Below are 16774 nucleotides of genomic sequence, written 5' to 3' on the forward strand. Positions count from 1 at the left end.
AAAGAGATTTACGTACACATATCTGTAATATTTAGTTTTTCATTTACCTATACACAATTATAAAGTCTGATATTAAAAATCTTATAGAACGCTTATAAAATGTAAAAACCCTTTTGTCATCTTATGCATCAGCTGGCCTAATTTTTATATCAAATATTATCTCTTTTAATTTTCTAAAATATTACTGAAGCTCAATAATTAATTTTTATTGATCTTCAGAAAGAATCCCATATTTTCAAAAATACCTTGCATATTATTTCAGTAACAGACATTTAAAATGACTCATTTTTAATATTCTTAGAATAAAAATATTCTGAATTTTATTTTTTAGGTATCGGAATTTTTTAAGAAAGTAGACGTTGGAAGTGGTCAGCGAGCGCTGGAGCAAAGCTTAGAAACAATCAAGTTTAATATACATTGGGTAAAAGAGAATGCAGAGGTCGTCGATCAATGGCTCATAAATTACTTGGACGCTCAGACGAGTTAACCCCTTGTTCGTCGGAAATGGGACAAAAATGATGCGAAGTTATCATACAGTTATTCGGTGACAATGCTTACTTTCTTTATGGTCCTCATCGACGCATGATATCTTCAAGATCGACGTGATACGTTCCACGGGAACGTGAGACTTTCTTTACCATTCACGAGGTAATTGAACCATTTATTTACCCATTTAGACATAATTCGCAGATCAAAGACAACCCATTTCCGTCATTCACGTCAAAAGATTTTTTTCGAACCTATAAAAATGAACGATCCCTCGTGAAACGAGGTGTCGTTCGATCCTTCAGTTGAAGAAAGATTCTGGTATATTAATCTTATAAGAAAACTGTCTGCTGGGAAAAATCTTTTGACGTATTTGAAACAGAGCCGAATTGTTCGTATGTAATACATTATACACCGATTTATACGCACTTTCGAAAGTATTTATTTATTATACACGCAGTGCGTGCAGATTGGATTACCATGTATAAAGAAAGAGATTATAGAAAGGAAAGAGGCAACGTTGTTCCTAGGATAGTCGGTAAGCCAGCATTTTCCGGGACGAAAAAAGGCTAACGACGTACGCCTGATGACGTTGATACTTCAGTCTCCCAGATATACTATACTTTATTACAAGGAGTGACAGTAGTCATCTCCACGTGATACCCAAGCCCCATTCCCGATCCATCCAGTACATTAATTGAGCAGAGTGAAGTGTGCTTGCTAAGAATTTGACGAGAGATGCTACTTACACATTTTACGATTCAGCGACACGCTCTCTAAAAGGAGTAGCCATGCTACGGTTCCAATATAGAGGAATATTTTTCTCCCTACCGAATGTACAGAAATTACATGTTCATTTCATATTCATGAGACGCGAGTAAAAGGAATCACTCGCGTGGATTACTCTGTTCGAATGGTTTTCTATCTAATCCAATTTGAGGTACTGTACCAAGAAGCAACACTTGGGCACACCATTAAATATTAGTATGTACTCTCCCTAGATAACTTATTGATGCTACTTTATTGTTACCACAGGAATCGTCTAATGTTGAACAAGATTATGAAAGGAAAGTACAGTATTTTTTCGCTATGCACTAGTAAATAGTAATTAGTAAGGTTTTAATGTGTAAGTGTCCACTATTCTGAAGTCAAATCGTGCATCGGTGATCTGTTTTTCTTATCGAAAGCATCAATAGAAGGATAAAGGTGTGATATTTACGAGAAATAAGAAATCGTATTTCTACAGCTTCTAAAGGTAAAGACCTCTTTCCAGCTATTGTTTTACAATACATAAACTTTATCTATATAAAATATTTTATATTATAACAATAGAGACTACAATAAGGGAAAAGAGACAATTTCTTCTCTCCTCAACGAAAAGGTACTCTATTTTAAAAATAATGAAACAGACCCGGGTAAACTTGATTTAAAATGGAGATAAAAGATAACTATAGAAATAATATTTGAGTTCATTATTTTCAATTATACTACCTGAATTTGTTAATTCAATTTATTTTGAATTATTTAAAATAGTACTAATTTCAAATAATATACTACATATCTCATTATTTTCTTACTCCAAAGCCTGAGAAGGAAATAATCACCAAAATAACTCCAGTTCGTACAAAATAACTATAAAATAAAATAATACATTACTTGAAATTGTATTTAAAATTATTTTATTTTAAATATGCTCAGACTTGAGTGAAGAGGGCTATAGAACCTTCAGTCTTTCCATTGCTTCTTGGTACAGAGAAACGTCAGAATTTCTTATACTCGTACAAGGTGTTCAACGACAGGTATCAGAAATTTTAAGGAGTGATTCTACACTTCAAAATGAGAAAAAATTGAAAATGATGAAATTGCATTTGAAGCGTCATTTCCCAGTTATTAATTGTTGAGAAAATGTCGAAAATACACGTGAAATGTGTCTGACTTAAAGAATTATTCTACTGACCTACTGTGTCTGACCTGATCAGTTCACATCGGCAGTAGAATAAGTCCTAAGCCAGACATATTTCACACATATTTTAAGTGTATCTCCAACCTTTAATATCTTTGATACTAAGCTACAGATTTCATCATTCTTAATTTTTGTCTCATTTTGACACATGGAATGACTCCTTAAAAACTGTGATATCTGTTATCCAGCGCTCTATGCAAATCAGAATAAAAATGACAAAAACAATCATTACGAATCTAGAATCCAAAGATGAATTGGCTACTCTTACATTATACAGTGTGATTTGCTGTAAATGAAACGAGGAAACGACTTAATCAAGTTATTATAGAGAATGCTCGAAACGATTGTGGGATCGATCAGTTATTATAAGTAGCATATCAACGTTAGAGAGAAGTTTGACGGGATGATCCGGCCGAATCTTTGTCAAGCAGTTTTCTAGCCCCTCTCGAAGACAGTAATCAAAGAAGATTTGGCCTCGAGTAACAGAACACGTTCCAAGAAACTATCTGTCCCATAAACCGCGAAGAATCGATGTACCGTGTGTATCATGTATTAATGTTGCTGCTGGAGGCGCGGGATACGTCTCGCGTGGAGCTGATCATTTTCCATGTGAAGTAGCATAATAGAGAATCGGATATTTTATTATGAGAAAGTGTATAAATTTATGTATGTAACCTTGTGATGCTTTGTATGGTGTTGTACATATTAGCGTAAGAGAGTCGTGTGCCCCGTGTGATTGAGTACATTATGAAGGTATCTAGATGCAAATGAAACACGTTAATGCCAAATTTGTGCTGGCCTTTATAAAGGAACAAAACAAAAAATATTCGTGCGATTTTGTCACAACTCGCAACCTTGAAATGCTAACAGAGAATACTACTATGTTCGTCACAGCTGTCGTTGACTATTACAAATCTAGAGTTTATCGTATCTTCGAGTTACTTCCTATGTTCTTCTAGTTATCCATTGACAATAAACGTTGAAACAATATAGGAGGGAAGTATTTAAAAGGGATTTGTTCACTGTATTATGAATGTATATGAACAATTCATTTAGCATTTGAAGGTTTAAAGTTTAAAGTATCAAAATTTGAAAATCTATACATATGGAGAGAAAAAGCAAACAGTACCGAGGGTATTTTATGTACAATGTGAAAAGACCGAACGCGAAGAAAAATTCCTGCCTAAAGGAAGAATATTCAAATACTATGTATATAAGATTTTTTAGGCTTTCACGGTTCGGATTCTTATTATCATTATTAATTGTTTGAGGCTTTCGGATATATACTGTTCTTTTGAACAGTTCAAACAAGTTTCGAACACTTTTTCTACCTTCTCTTACAAAACATCTGTAGCTTGTTCTAGTTTCTCGAATCACTATGTATAATTTCACTGTCCATGATATGACGAAATCTCTTTAACATTCTACCTGCCACGTCATCGGTGACAATCTTATTTATACAATTATGAGTATTCATTTATACAGTTGTAAAGTAAACTAGTAAATACTTCTAATGGGATCTATTAAAATAAGGAAAGCAACGTGCAATTAAAAAGAGCCTTCTTTAACGTTAGATCTGATACTAACTCTGGAAAACCTAGTGTGGCAGTCAACTTGTCAATACGCGTGGTTTACCTCTGAAAGCCTCGAACTGTAACCATTTATCTTTCACCGATTAAAAAACGATCTGTTACGCGTCTCTTGTCTTTTACTGCCCATATCCACTGCTCGGCCGAATCTCACGAATATTGAATTCCGAGTGTCACTCTTCTCAAAGAATAACAAAAAGGAAAAAAGACAAAAAAATTGAAGCACTCATTATTTAAAAAAAGAAGGAGAGACGTTCGCGTTACGATTAGCGATCACGCTAGAACACAATCGATCTTTAAATCTACGATCTATCGACAAACTGCCGATGATGCTTGCAACTCGAATTCTCCGCGAGAAAGTAGCATTTTTTTCGAGGTTTACGCCATTTTTTACATGTTTTTCCGATCAGAGTACAATTCCTTCAATTCCCCCCAATCCCCCAACGAATAATAAAAATTTCTTTATAAATTCGTCGATTTTTATCGGGCTAGGATTCACATCCGATACCCGGATCGTACACGCATGTATACCTACCTACTTCTAGGAAAAGGAAAGAAAAAAGGTCTGTAAATAACGGCTGCATGAATAATCTTCTATCGTCCCTTTAAGTAGATTTTGATACACTCCAACGGCGAATTAATGAATCGACGCACAACTAGATACCTTACGTGTAAATAGCATATTTTTTCACTAACGGATATTCTCTCTTGTTAAAGATTTAAACGAACAAAGTCGCTCCATGATGGTCGCGGAAGCGTCTGGTTCGCCGGTTTGAGTATGAAAGAGAGCACGAACCGATTGGCCTACTTTATAACATTCATATAAATATCCGAAAGTACTCGTTTTTAGAAGCATATGCAATTTCTCTCGTTGCTTTCTGTTTGAACAAGGAAATCGCACAGATCCTCAAGTTCTGTTAAGAACAGGTCCATATCTATGTACAGCTACCGTGACTGTTATTTATTGTTATTTATTATTCAGTCAGAAAAAGAATCGACTTGAGAAACTTTTGGTTGATTGTACGAAAAGAATGAACTCAATTTTTAGACGTTTCGATGTCTTTATTTTTATAAACTGAATGGATTAAATATTAAATATCCTTATTTCTTTTTCTAGAGATAATGAATTATATTTAATTAATATTCACGAACACTCATTTTTAAGATTAAAAGAAAGTGTTATGTATAAATAATTAAAATAAAACATTCTCTTTTATTTTTCATTTCTACTATTCAAATATTTAAAAATATTGGATTGTAAATGAGAAATATATTGCTCATGAGAAACACAAATTAAGTAAAGGATTTGTGTATTTAATTGACAATCAAGTCGATTCTTTCCTCGGCCCGACTGTAATTGTTTCCCCTTTTCCACAAGAATTGGCCAACATCACTTCGTTTCGTTACTACTATACAAAGGTCTAACAGTATTAGAAGAAGCTCACAGTTCATTGAGATGTTTAAAAATAATATCGAATACCAATGAGACGTATTTTGTTTGGAGTCTAAAGCAGTTTGAGTATAAATCAAGCCCGCTATATACGGAATATACCGATGCAAAAGTTCTACCGAAAGACTGGACATCAGAGTAATCAAGAAGAGTACATACTTATATGTATTTTATGCAATCACGACCCGATACCGTTACGTCTTAAGAGAACGAGGCTGTCTTGCATCTCATATTTATGAATGAATTATTGATATAACTATATATTGTATACCGTTCTCTACTGTACTGTTGTCATAGATATTTTGTTGTATAAAAGAATACGAGATATGTACAAGCATACAAATGAATATATTATATGTTTAAAGTAATTTGAACATCCTTCATTTTTTCTCGATATTATAATGTCTCTGTTACCCTTAACGTTTAACGATTTACAGATAAACGGAACATCTCATGAAAATAAAAATAACTAATAAGGAGTAATTCTTGGAAGGAGTAATTCTTGCTGTTATTATATTATATGTTTTCAAATATACTGGTAAAAATATCAGCAAAAACCCATAAAAACGTCTTAAAAATAATGAACTAGTTTGTTTCTAATTTATCGGTTAATACAGTTTAAATATTGTTCGTATTCTAAATATTTGTATTATTATCGTCTTTACACATTTCCAAAACATAAAAAAATCCAACAAATTCCACAATAATATAAAGAAAATAGTAAAAATCATACCTTTACGATGAGCTGTTCACTCCATCACTTCTTTTCAAATTGTGCTGCGCACGCGCATAATAAGTAAACACATACATGTGACAGATCCTTAGGTGAAGACTTCGATGTCATCTATGCAAGAAGTTACGAGTAACTACGATTGTCATCAGTGTTGTCTGTATAAATTAAAATATGAAGATTTACTTAATTGTTGCGTTGTTTCATGTGAAATTACATATCTGTTAACATATATTCCAATATATACGACTGTATTCAACGATAAAGATTACTACTATTTGAATAATTGAAAAACGAGGGATACATATTCTTCGAACAAGTTTTAATAGTTACAATTATTAAAATTATTACAAGTTTTCGTTAAATGTATGATAGTATTTTAACATTAAGAACCGTACCTTCAGAAACAGTCAGTAATCGCCAGGAACATGATTAACCACATTTAACACAGCGAAAAATATACAAGTCTGAATCCCAGCTCGTCCACGAACTACGAACAGAATAACATCGCGCGAAATATGAATGCATAACCGTTGCGCATCGGAATTGCGCCGAGCATGCGCAAGCACCATGTTGATTGGTTACATACATAGGTATACAAGAAATCAAAACATTTTTTTAACTGGACATGTATAAAAATTAATAAAGATATATTTTATACGTATATACTATAAAATATAAATTTTTCTTACAGAATACGCACATGTACCGATAACAACATAAAGGAAACACAACAAAAAGTTGAATGTCTTTACAATGTCCTATTTCTTTGAAATATAATTCACCATAGTATTATCATCGACAAAGTATAGGATAGCTTATCACCCAACGCATTTGTCTATCACTCATTTAATGTTAAGCATGGGGATTCCATACTCTTTTTGTTTACCAATGGTACTTCAATGTCTAGTTCTCAAATTGATCGTTATTCATGTTCAGAGGTCGCTAAAATCAGCCTTAAATTTCTGGATCGGTAAAACAGTCAGAATTGGAATGTAAGAGATCATCCAGCTGAGACGATTCCGACCACATCGATACTCTATCTTTTGTAAAGTGCAGCCATTGAATAAGAGAGAGAGACAGACAGAGAGACAGACAGTACATTTTAAGAGATATAAGTAGAGATATATAACATAAAAATAGTAAACAATAATTGTAAAATTCAGATCGATCCAGATCCAAATATTCTCGAAAACATTTCAATTCCTACCACTGGTAGCGTTGTAATCTTATTTCACCCCAATTCGATAACATTGGTTGTGCTACCTAACTGATAAGAAGGCTCGCGAACCTTCTGAACGAATAACAAAAAATTCTATTCGGTGATAATTCTATTTTTTACCTTGTCTATGTCAGTACGATATATACGAAAGGAATATACAATATAACGCGTGCAGTAACGCTCCCGCCATGTTCAAATATCGCGCGGTTGTCACTAGCAGTGACGTAGCGCAAGAAAAATTCTAATTATCTTGTATCGAAGCGACAGACAGTTCCTTTCGCTCCGATCTTAATAACCGCATTATTGCGGCAAGGAAGATTTTCTCACAGAAATACGTGTCACAGAATTTCAAGCAAAACATGTTATAAAAGTTGAGAATGTTCAACAAATACAGACACGTTCTATGAAAAATTAATTAAGTGTGAGTGTGCTACGCGAAATTTCATGACGTAATGTGTTTCGCTTCCATGCTTGTAGTTATCAGTGACACTTCTCCAGCTCGTCTTGACCATTCCTTTGTTAATTTCTCTTAAGGAATAAACAATACGTGTTCCAAAGTTTGTATATCGATAAAAATACGATGATACAGTCGGAGGATTTACCGCAAATGACATCATTATCGCCCGGCAACGATGTAACACACTTAAAGTTGACGAAGCGCATGTGCGAGGTATGTATCAGAATATTATGAAAACTGTAGTATATGTCGAACACATGTATTTGATAAGCCTCTGTACGTGTGCACATCGCATAGTATGCTTGGACAAAGTACTCATCCACTGTTCGATTACGCGAAACTTGAATTTAGTAACTTAAGCATGGCAACCGCGCACAACGTACCAACATGACCGCGAAATTCCTTCCTTGAAACTTAATTAAGTGTTTTATCAAAATTAACTAGAAGCCCATGCTTTTCAATAATAATACACATATGTTATAGTAAAAATTTGCTAATAAATTTGTACCTTTCAATGCAGAACAATATGTTTCTATATTCGAACGCTAAGCGTTGTGTTACCTACAGAGAAACTCAAATACGTTGAGTTCAAATTATCGACGGGAAAAGTGTACGTTTGTAAATGTCGTCACACCACCTATGAACTCAATTTGCATATCCTCAGGCACTGTCGATCAATGTGTTTAAAGACAGCAATTACATAGCTTTGTATATTATTTCACTTGTGTAGATTCATTTAGCTAAATAAAAAGTTTATGTGTAAGTATCCATAAAATAATAAGTGTCAATAAATATTAAAAAAGTTATTTTTCATCAGTATTTATGCACATCAATATATTTGCGTATAAAGTACACATGAGCATATGCAAATATTTACTCGATTTTATATGATTCGTGTAATATAAGAGTTGAAAAGACAATACATTTTGAATATAAACAAAATATAAGTATTTATCTGAGGAATCACAATAAGTTATTCGGAGGACCAAAAAGAAACATTTTTTATGAGGATTCATTATTGCATCGACTTCTCGATCATTACCAACAAAATCCTTCCACAATGTACCCGACAAAGTATTTCACAATATGGAAATTAAAGTTTAAACTAAAATTTAATGCTTTTTAAAAATTTAGTACAATATACGGATCTTGGCCAAATTTTCCTTATAACTTATTCGAAAATGTAATCCTCTTGGTTGTAACATATAGTTTCCTACTTATCTATTCATTTTCAAAACTAGACAACTTTGGATCATATATTAAAGCAATACAATGAATGTTTTTCTAAAACTCTATATTTACTTAATCTCTTAAAGAACTTAATCTCTGTTATATTAAAGTTCATAATTATTGAAAGTAGTATTTTAATTCTGCAATTAGTTTTCACAATTACTTGCACACGAATATATTTCTATCAATTAGCGAGTATAAAATAAGTAAATATAGTGTCAGAATTCAATTGAAGTACATTTATATAATTAGGAAGAGAAACAAAAATCTCGTTGTGAATCTTTACACAATAGAATACGAGAAACAGTCATGCAACTATGAACTTCTGCACTTGGAGAGAACTAAATAGTGAGAATGCAAAAAGATAGATCGTTACATAAATGTGTGCATAATCCGTTTCAATGCAGTATCGAGATTTCTTTTCCTTCATACAATCAAGTGTGTACACAATTGACGCGTGGCCATTTTCTGTTTTACCTACAATTAATAACCGCGAATTATATCGTAATGTCCAAACGCGCACTGAATTGAATTCACCGTCTCTGCAATTCGAATATTCCCTTTTGTTGAGAAATATGATGCGCTTATCGCATACGTCACCGTATTATACTCAGCGATTTGTAATCCCCGTGATATTATTGATGCTTGTGCAATAGTACAATAGCTACGAGCACTGTAAAAAATTGACAATCACGTAAATAATAATAATAAATGTGGTGCGTCAGCGATCTAAATTCGGTGAGTTTAAGGCTAAACGGATTCGTTGTCTACAGTATCATATAGGGAGAAATATGCAGTTGCGTCGGCCCTGAGGAACGACGTTACTTGAGTGAGTGCTGAGTCACATATCGTGAACAATCTCTCTCAGCAAGGTGTGCTAGTTCGTTCCTCCGTGAAATGCATTCAATTGCCTTAGTGTAACGTTATCATCGTCAGAGTCCCATCACCAGCGAGGCAAGATGATTTAACGACGGAGGTTTTCGGCGCTTGTCGCGGGCCTCGAATAATTATCAGGAAGAGAAATTCGAAACAGTTCGAGACCCGGTATCGTTCGAGGATAGCTGTCAGTTTCGACCATTAGACTGAGTTTTCATCCCCCACGAGTGTCTGTCATAGTGTGTCAATGTGGAGAGAGTGTTGTCATTAATTCAAAGGGGCACCGTCTTATATTGTCAAATGAAATCTGCAGCAGGCGTGGGATGTGCGCGACGTGCACTGAAGTTTGACGTGGCCAGTGTGTGTTTTGAGGTTATTTTTGTATTCGTGTAACTGACCTATACCTGTTTAAAGAGAGCGCCGAATCTTTATTTTCATTTTGACGGTCTGTCGAAGAAGTTGCTCCAGCGAGAACACTGGACAGTTTGCTTCTTAACCTCATTGAAGACTCGTGTTGGTTAGATTCGACGTGAAAAATAGCAATTTTTCAAGTGGAGCAGAACTACAAGGAACTAATGTTTACGTTTTCTGACATACAGAAGGAGCTTGTAGTATTATATGCTCATTTACTTTAATGAAACGTAAATGGCTGTGTGAACTGTCTTAACTGTACAAAGTGAATTTGGAGTAACGACAAACATTTCAACATGAACTGTCACTTTTTTATGGGTTCTTACTTATTTTTTGTATTCTACATCACTGCCAAGCTACTGTGACAATACATTAAACTACTTTGGACTGAGAATATATTTGACAACGTTTGGAGTAGTTTAGAAGAAAGAAGAAAGAAGAAAGCAACATGTTGTGCATTAAGAAGTTATACCGTGAGGAGCTGTTGCAGCTCGCATTGCTGCTTTCTTTATTGCGGATTGATCCAGAATCCTACCTGGGATTGGATATCCAAACCATTGGAGTAGGTTCTTTGGATCTACATAATGGATCTGGATGGCACACCGATGCTCATACGATAGTTCATCGTCCCATGTTCATCCACCCAAAAAATCTAGACTCTATGCTTTTAAATTATGAGAGGGATTTATTCGAAGACTTGAATTCATTAGGAAGGTACAACAGAATGAATTCTGGGTTAAACGATATTCATGCATACTTGTTGAATATTGAAGACACAGGAAGAGATAATGCAGTCGCAGGACCTAGTATACCAGTTCCAACAGATCCAGTTAGAAACATGACTTCACCAGACTCAGCAAATTCTTCACAGAGTCCTAATGAACCAGCTAATACGGCAGAACTTACTCAAGAGGTATTTCTTCTCATATATTTTGTTAATGTAAAATAAATTTTGGACTGATTGCATTAGTTTTCGTTAATGAAAAGATAGAAATATACATATAATATTGTTTTGAAACACTGCAAAAGTGGTATTAAGTATTTTTCATTCATTATTGTATAGAGATAGCTAATGCTGTACTATAAAATTGGTATATACGTATGTATGTTTACAATATTCCAAAAAATTAATAGGTATATAGTGTGTTTACAATACTCCAAAATTTATTTTCTTTATATTATTTTTATTTAGTAGTATTTATTTACATGAATGTTAACGTAGCATCAACTACATATTTTTTTTTAATTATTTTATAAACAAATTAGTCTTCTGGTTATTGTTTATGAATTTTCTTTACTTATTATTCTAATAGCTACCTAGTTACGTGATTTGTTGTCATTGTACGTGAATTAGTTACGTTGTGAGCAACAATTCTTTTTTAATAACACAGTTTAAAACAGCTGCAAAATTACACAAAATAGGATGTATAAAAGGTAGACACATGTATTTTTTACGATCAAATTATTGAGATTGTTGCTCCCTTTTTGTATCAAATGACTGTTTTTAAGTCAAAAATAGCCAGCATAGCGCGAACCAGTCAAAAAGAGGAGTTTGTTCGAAAAAGACACGAGTTGAAGTGTCTTTAACTGAACGTCATCACACCATGTAAATGACCTTATCGTCGAAAATACGATATCACGTGTAACCATGGCTCCTTGTAGCGACCTACAACGAATAAAAAATTTTCGTTATTTTTAGTCAGGTGAACTGAATTCTCTTAGTACATTCACTTCTTCGAAAAAGTGTCGGTTTATCTTTAACTGGCTATTTACTGCTTGAGATTCACTTTTATCGCGTACAAAATAAGCGCACTTATGCAAAGTTAAAAAATATGATACTCGTTAAAATTTAATTATAAGGTACATCATCTGCATATAAATTAGACTGATCAGTGAATGTGAAATAATTTCCGCAAATTAACAACTAACTTTAGTACTGAGGTAGAAAAAAATTAATCGTTTAGTAATTATGAAAGATAATTAAAGAAAATTATAGGCAGTTTAGTCTTCATAATAATAGAAAAACTTTTTAGTAAGGAATACAAAAAAAATTAATCATTATAGAGTAATAAAAGAGGAGAATAAAGACAATTTTTGTGTGCAATTATTACATACACAGCACCTGTAATATTAAACTAAAATGTCAAGAACTTTTTCATATTAGTATTTAGTTTGAACAATAGTACATGAACAATAATAAACAAAAATATTTCATTATTCTAAATTTTGTAAAGAATACCATGTCATAGAAAAATTGTATAATACTGAAGACGTTGTACTACGAAAATATCTTTGATTTAAAGTGGAAACGTTGTCGAGATATGCAGGTCATCGTTTTCTTTCATTTCTTTTTTTGTTTCCAATAAAATGTTATATTTTTTCATCGATATTTGATAATGGCTCTCAAGAAGAGTTCAACAAGAGTTCAACTTTAACAGTCGAGCATAATCTGCTTGTTTTACGATTCAACGCGTGATGAAACAAAATTAATAGTTAATTTCGCGTTACTCCGTTGCAAGTTATTTTCTCCGTGGTCATTCTTCTAGCTTATAAGAATTAAAATCTCATTTAGCCAGATTTTTGGTTGTTTACATATTCTATCTGGTATTTCGTAGAAGGCGTGTGAACTCTCTCTGTGTTTATTACTTCAGTTATTAATGAGTTTTATGGCTGAATATCTTTTTCGTGCTCGAAAATAGAATAGACGAATAGACGAATAATTTTTTAGGTATATTGCAATTATCGATGAAAATTTTAATATCTATTTATTTATACAGTAAGGCCAAACCTATGAAGCATCTAGGTAAACTCACCTAAAATACTGCTATCAGGCATTGATAAGAAAGGAAAACGTTTCACTCAAAGACAAAAACGACCTTCATATTTTTTTTAACTTTGTTTTCAATGAGGGGAAATTTTTATTCATAAGAAGATTAGATAATTTTCGTAAGAAATATTTGTCTTACAATTCGAAATATTTAACAAGAAATAAAATATGAAAATATACGTAATAAAAATACGGATGATTTTTAGTAAAAATAGAAATCGAAAGTATGGTAGAAAATTGTCAGTTTTTATATTTATTAAGTTTTTATATTTGAAAAAATTAACTTTAAACGTTTATCAAGTATGTGTGCAGTTATTTTATCGTTGGAGACTATCTAATCAAATCAGTAACTGATATTAATTGAAAATGTAAGACAAAGTACTGAATTTTTAAGAACTTTTATATATTCAATTGAAAATAATTAAAAATATTATAATCTTTGGTTAACTTATCCTTATGATTTCTAAATTTATTTTTTCAATATTTAATATTAGTACTTGTATGCATGAATTTCTCATTTAACTATTAAACAAATCAAAAACATGAGGTTTTTAAGTCAGTTAAGATTGTGAATACCTTTGTCGTTCTATCCATTGTAACAACAACATATTGAATAGTTTTTACTTGCATAATAAGCAGAAGTAAAATTAAATAATCAGAGTATTGATAATAAAATCTTATCTACATTTTTTTTATTTTGTTTTAATAGTTGTTTATTTCTTCATCAAGATTATTTGTAATTTCAAACTATTTGCGAAAATTTCTTTTTGTATTCCTGACTTATTTTATCCGATTTCGTATTCTTGATTCTGGAGTACTTTGTAGATATGTATCCCTATTATATACATGTATAGAAAATGTTTTAGATAATACAATAGTATGAAATATTCCATATTTAAATTTCTGCATTTAAATTTCACAATACTTTATTCACCATTTATGTCCTCATTTATATTTTTATTTAAATTAATAAATTTAATTAAATAACTAAATTTAAATTGTTTAAAATTTAATTAATTATTTAATTCTTAACGATTTAACCCCTTAGTTGCTTAACAATAAACCAGTAATCGAACATTTAAGAAGGTGAAACACGCAAGTAGCTGCAGCCGTTAGTTCGATTGATGTGTCTGTAACTTTTTATCAAATCCATACAAGTATCATTTATACCATTTTCTTAGTAACAGCCTTGAACATCGAGGTCACCCGTATCGGTTAATCTAGGTTAATTAATTGCGATTCTATTTTTTAACTGTCTATTTACGTATGTGACGAACGCTTACAGAATACCTGAGGGTGTTTGTTTTGTAGGGATCAAGTCCATGATAAATTTGCATAAATATATTGATGGAACATATATTATAAGTAATTGATATAATTTCTATGTCATGTTAAATTGAAGAAATTCAGAGGCTTCATTTAGAACTTACAACGTTCATTATTAAATCATAAATGTTACAATCCTCTGAACTTAATTGAAGTTGTAGGTACTATCATTGCTAACATCTTCGCATACTTTAGATTTGTCTGCAGAAGCTAATTGAGAGAACTGTCTCAAGTGATTTATCATTCGACTAATGTTGCTTTAGATACATTTTGAAGTTCATCAATATAGAAAACACAATTTTTAGATTGTAATCTGAATAAGTTTGCGATTCAAAAATATTTTAGAAATCATGTTTTAAATTTTCGTTTAGTTGTGTTCTGAAATTAGTCATTATACTTTACTTATAATACTAATATAGAATTAAAAATGAAATGCTATACAAGGTGTAACAAAAATGTTGCAGTTCCTTGAAAGGGGTGATTCAGGGGGTGATTTGAAACAACTTTTTCCTTATGTATTATGTATATTGAATATACCTATTTAAAAAATATATGTATATATGCATTAATAATTAAAAAAATGTAGTTAAAAGTTAAAGTATTGAGTACTTACAATTTAGAGCTAGATATTATTATTAAAAATGTATGTATAGAATTACATACTATTTTGATGTTCATACAAGGAAATGTAAATGTAAATCCTAAAAGTTGAATAATGAAAAAACACATTGTCTTTGTTCTGAATCGTGTGACCGTCAAAACCTTAATCCAAGGCTATAAACAAACACGTTATCTATATGGAAACTGTGTCAACTACGTATTTGCCAAAAATGGTATGGGTGATCCTCGGTTAGGTGAGATCACGCGATTGTGTAAAAATCATGCGAATACAGCACACCGTGTTTGCACGTTTTCCTGTATCAGTTTCTTATCTGCTCGAATGTCCTTCGAAATGGCATTGTGTATTACATTATCCACTTCACATAATGATTTGTTTGTTAAATTTTGCGTTAATTTGAACGCTCATCTCGTATGCATATGTAGTCTAAATGGAACCTGCTACTTATAGAGCAGAATTTCTGTTACTCAAATCTTAGTTATCTTTATGGAAATACTTACATAGATGAATAATTCTGTTATTTAACCGTAAATTTTCTATTTTTATTACTCGATCGTTTTGCTACTTGCATAGAACATGTCTCCCTAACGAACGTTCTTTTGAGTCACAGTGAAAATTCTCAAACAGCTTTGAAAATTAACCTTGATTTTAACAGTTGGTATTACTATTATAATTAAGTAAGATATCGTATATTTATACGAAAGATAAAATTTCGTATATTTATACGAAAGATAAGATTTCCTATATTTATACGAAATTCCATACTTTTGTCATTTTTCCTTAGAATTTCTGATAGTTTCTTAGGATTGTAGATTGCAAGATAAAATTTATAATAAAGGGTGATTTATTTTATGAGCACACATTTCAATTCACTGAAACTATACTAATTTGACCTCGTTGGGGGAAATACAATTCCTTTCGAGTATCGCGAAAAACCGACACTTCTGTAACATGAAAAAAATGGAGCAATAGAAATGAACGTAATTATTTTGATTAATGATGTTAAATTATTGATGTAGAGAAACTGGCAATTCTACAGACGCTAAATTATTTCTGTTACGCCCCTAATGAAAGATCGAAGTACCTGTTTCTGCTAAATTACAATGAATTTTATAGTAATTTACGCTTGATAATCTTGATCTTACGCTTGAGTCATTATTGGGGTATGAAGCACCTTTTGTATTTAGAATATTAAGTATAGAGCATCTAGAAGATTAGCGCAATAATTAAACATTTTTCTCACGATATGATTTACATTTTCACTTCGTCGAATCTTGTTTTCCATCTTACTCTATAAATACACATTTCGTTTGTAAGGATATGCGTCTTGTCGGCGATCGCGGATCTCTTTTTATCTCGCGACACTGCATCACCGAAATTTCCTCTGAATCTCCGTGCAACGGCCTCGATAACAAAAATAATTGTATGGAAATACACGGGCAAGTGTGTTCTCGGATGACTTTGTGAGAAAAAAGGCGGGAACGCCAGATGCGACCTCAATTCCCTGAAAATTAATGGAAAAGATTCCCCGCCAAATATTTCGTGTTTTTCTTATACAAATTATAGTGTTTTGCACTGCTCTGTGATC

General features: G+C 32.3%; 2 protein-coding genes across 10 annotated transcripts in view; both read left to right on the top strand.

Moving 5' to 3' along the window:
- LOC143185439 (endoplasmic reticulum aminopeptidase 1) overlaps positions 1-5856 on the top strand; it is a 39151-nt gene extending 33295 nt beyond the window's left edge. For 4 of the 9 annotated variants that reach the window (XM_076388435.1, XM_076388439.1, XM_076388436.1 and 1 more), the window contains one exon: positions 332-5856. In XM_076388435.1, the coding sequence (XP_076244550.1) occupies positions 332-487 (156 nt within the window). In that variant the 3' untranslated portion in view covers positions 488-5856. The remainder of the gene's footprint in view (positions 1-331) is intronic. The other 5 variants (XR_013002911.1, XR_013002907.1, XR_013002909.1 and 2 more) reach the window with 5 other exon arrangements.
- Positions 5857-10000: 4144 nt separating this feature from the next.
- Cnc (NFE2 like bZIP transcription factor cap-n-collar) overlaps positions 10001-16774 on the top strand; it is a 139143-nt gene continuing 132369 nt past the window's right edge. Inside the window, exon 1 of the mRNA XM_076389779.1 lies at positions 10001-11327. Within this exon, the coding sequence (XP_076245894.1) occupies positions 10863-11327 (465 nt within the window). The 5' untranslated portion in view covers positions 10001-10862. The remainder of the gene's footprint in view (positions 11328-16774) is intronic.

This window comes from Calliopsis andreniformis, chromosome 12 (assembly GCF_051401765.1).
Source record: "Calliopsis andreniformis isolate RMS-2024a chromosome 12, iyCalAndr_principal, whole genome shotgun sequence".
NCBI classification, from domain to species: Eukaryota; Metazoa; Arthropoda; class Insecta; order Hymenoptera; family Andrenidae; genus Calliopsis; species Calliopsis andreniformis.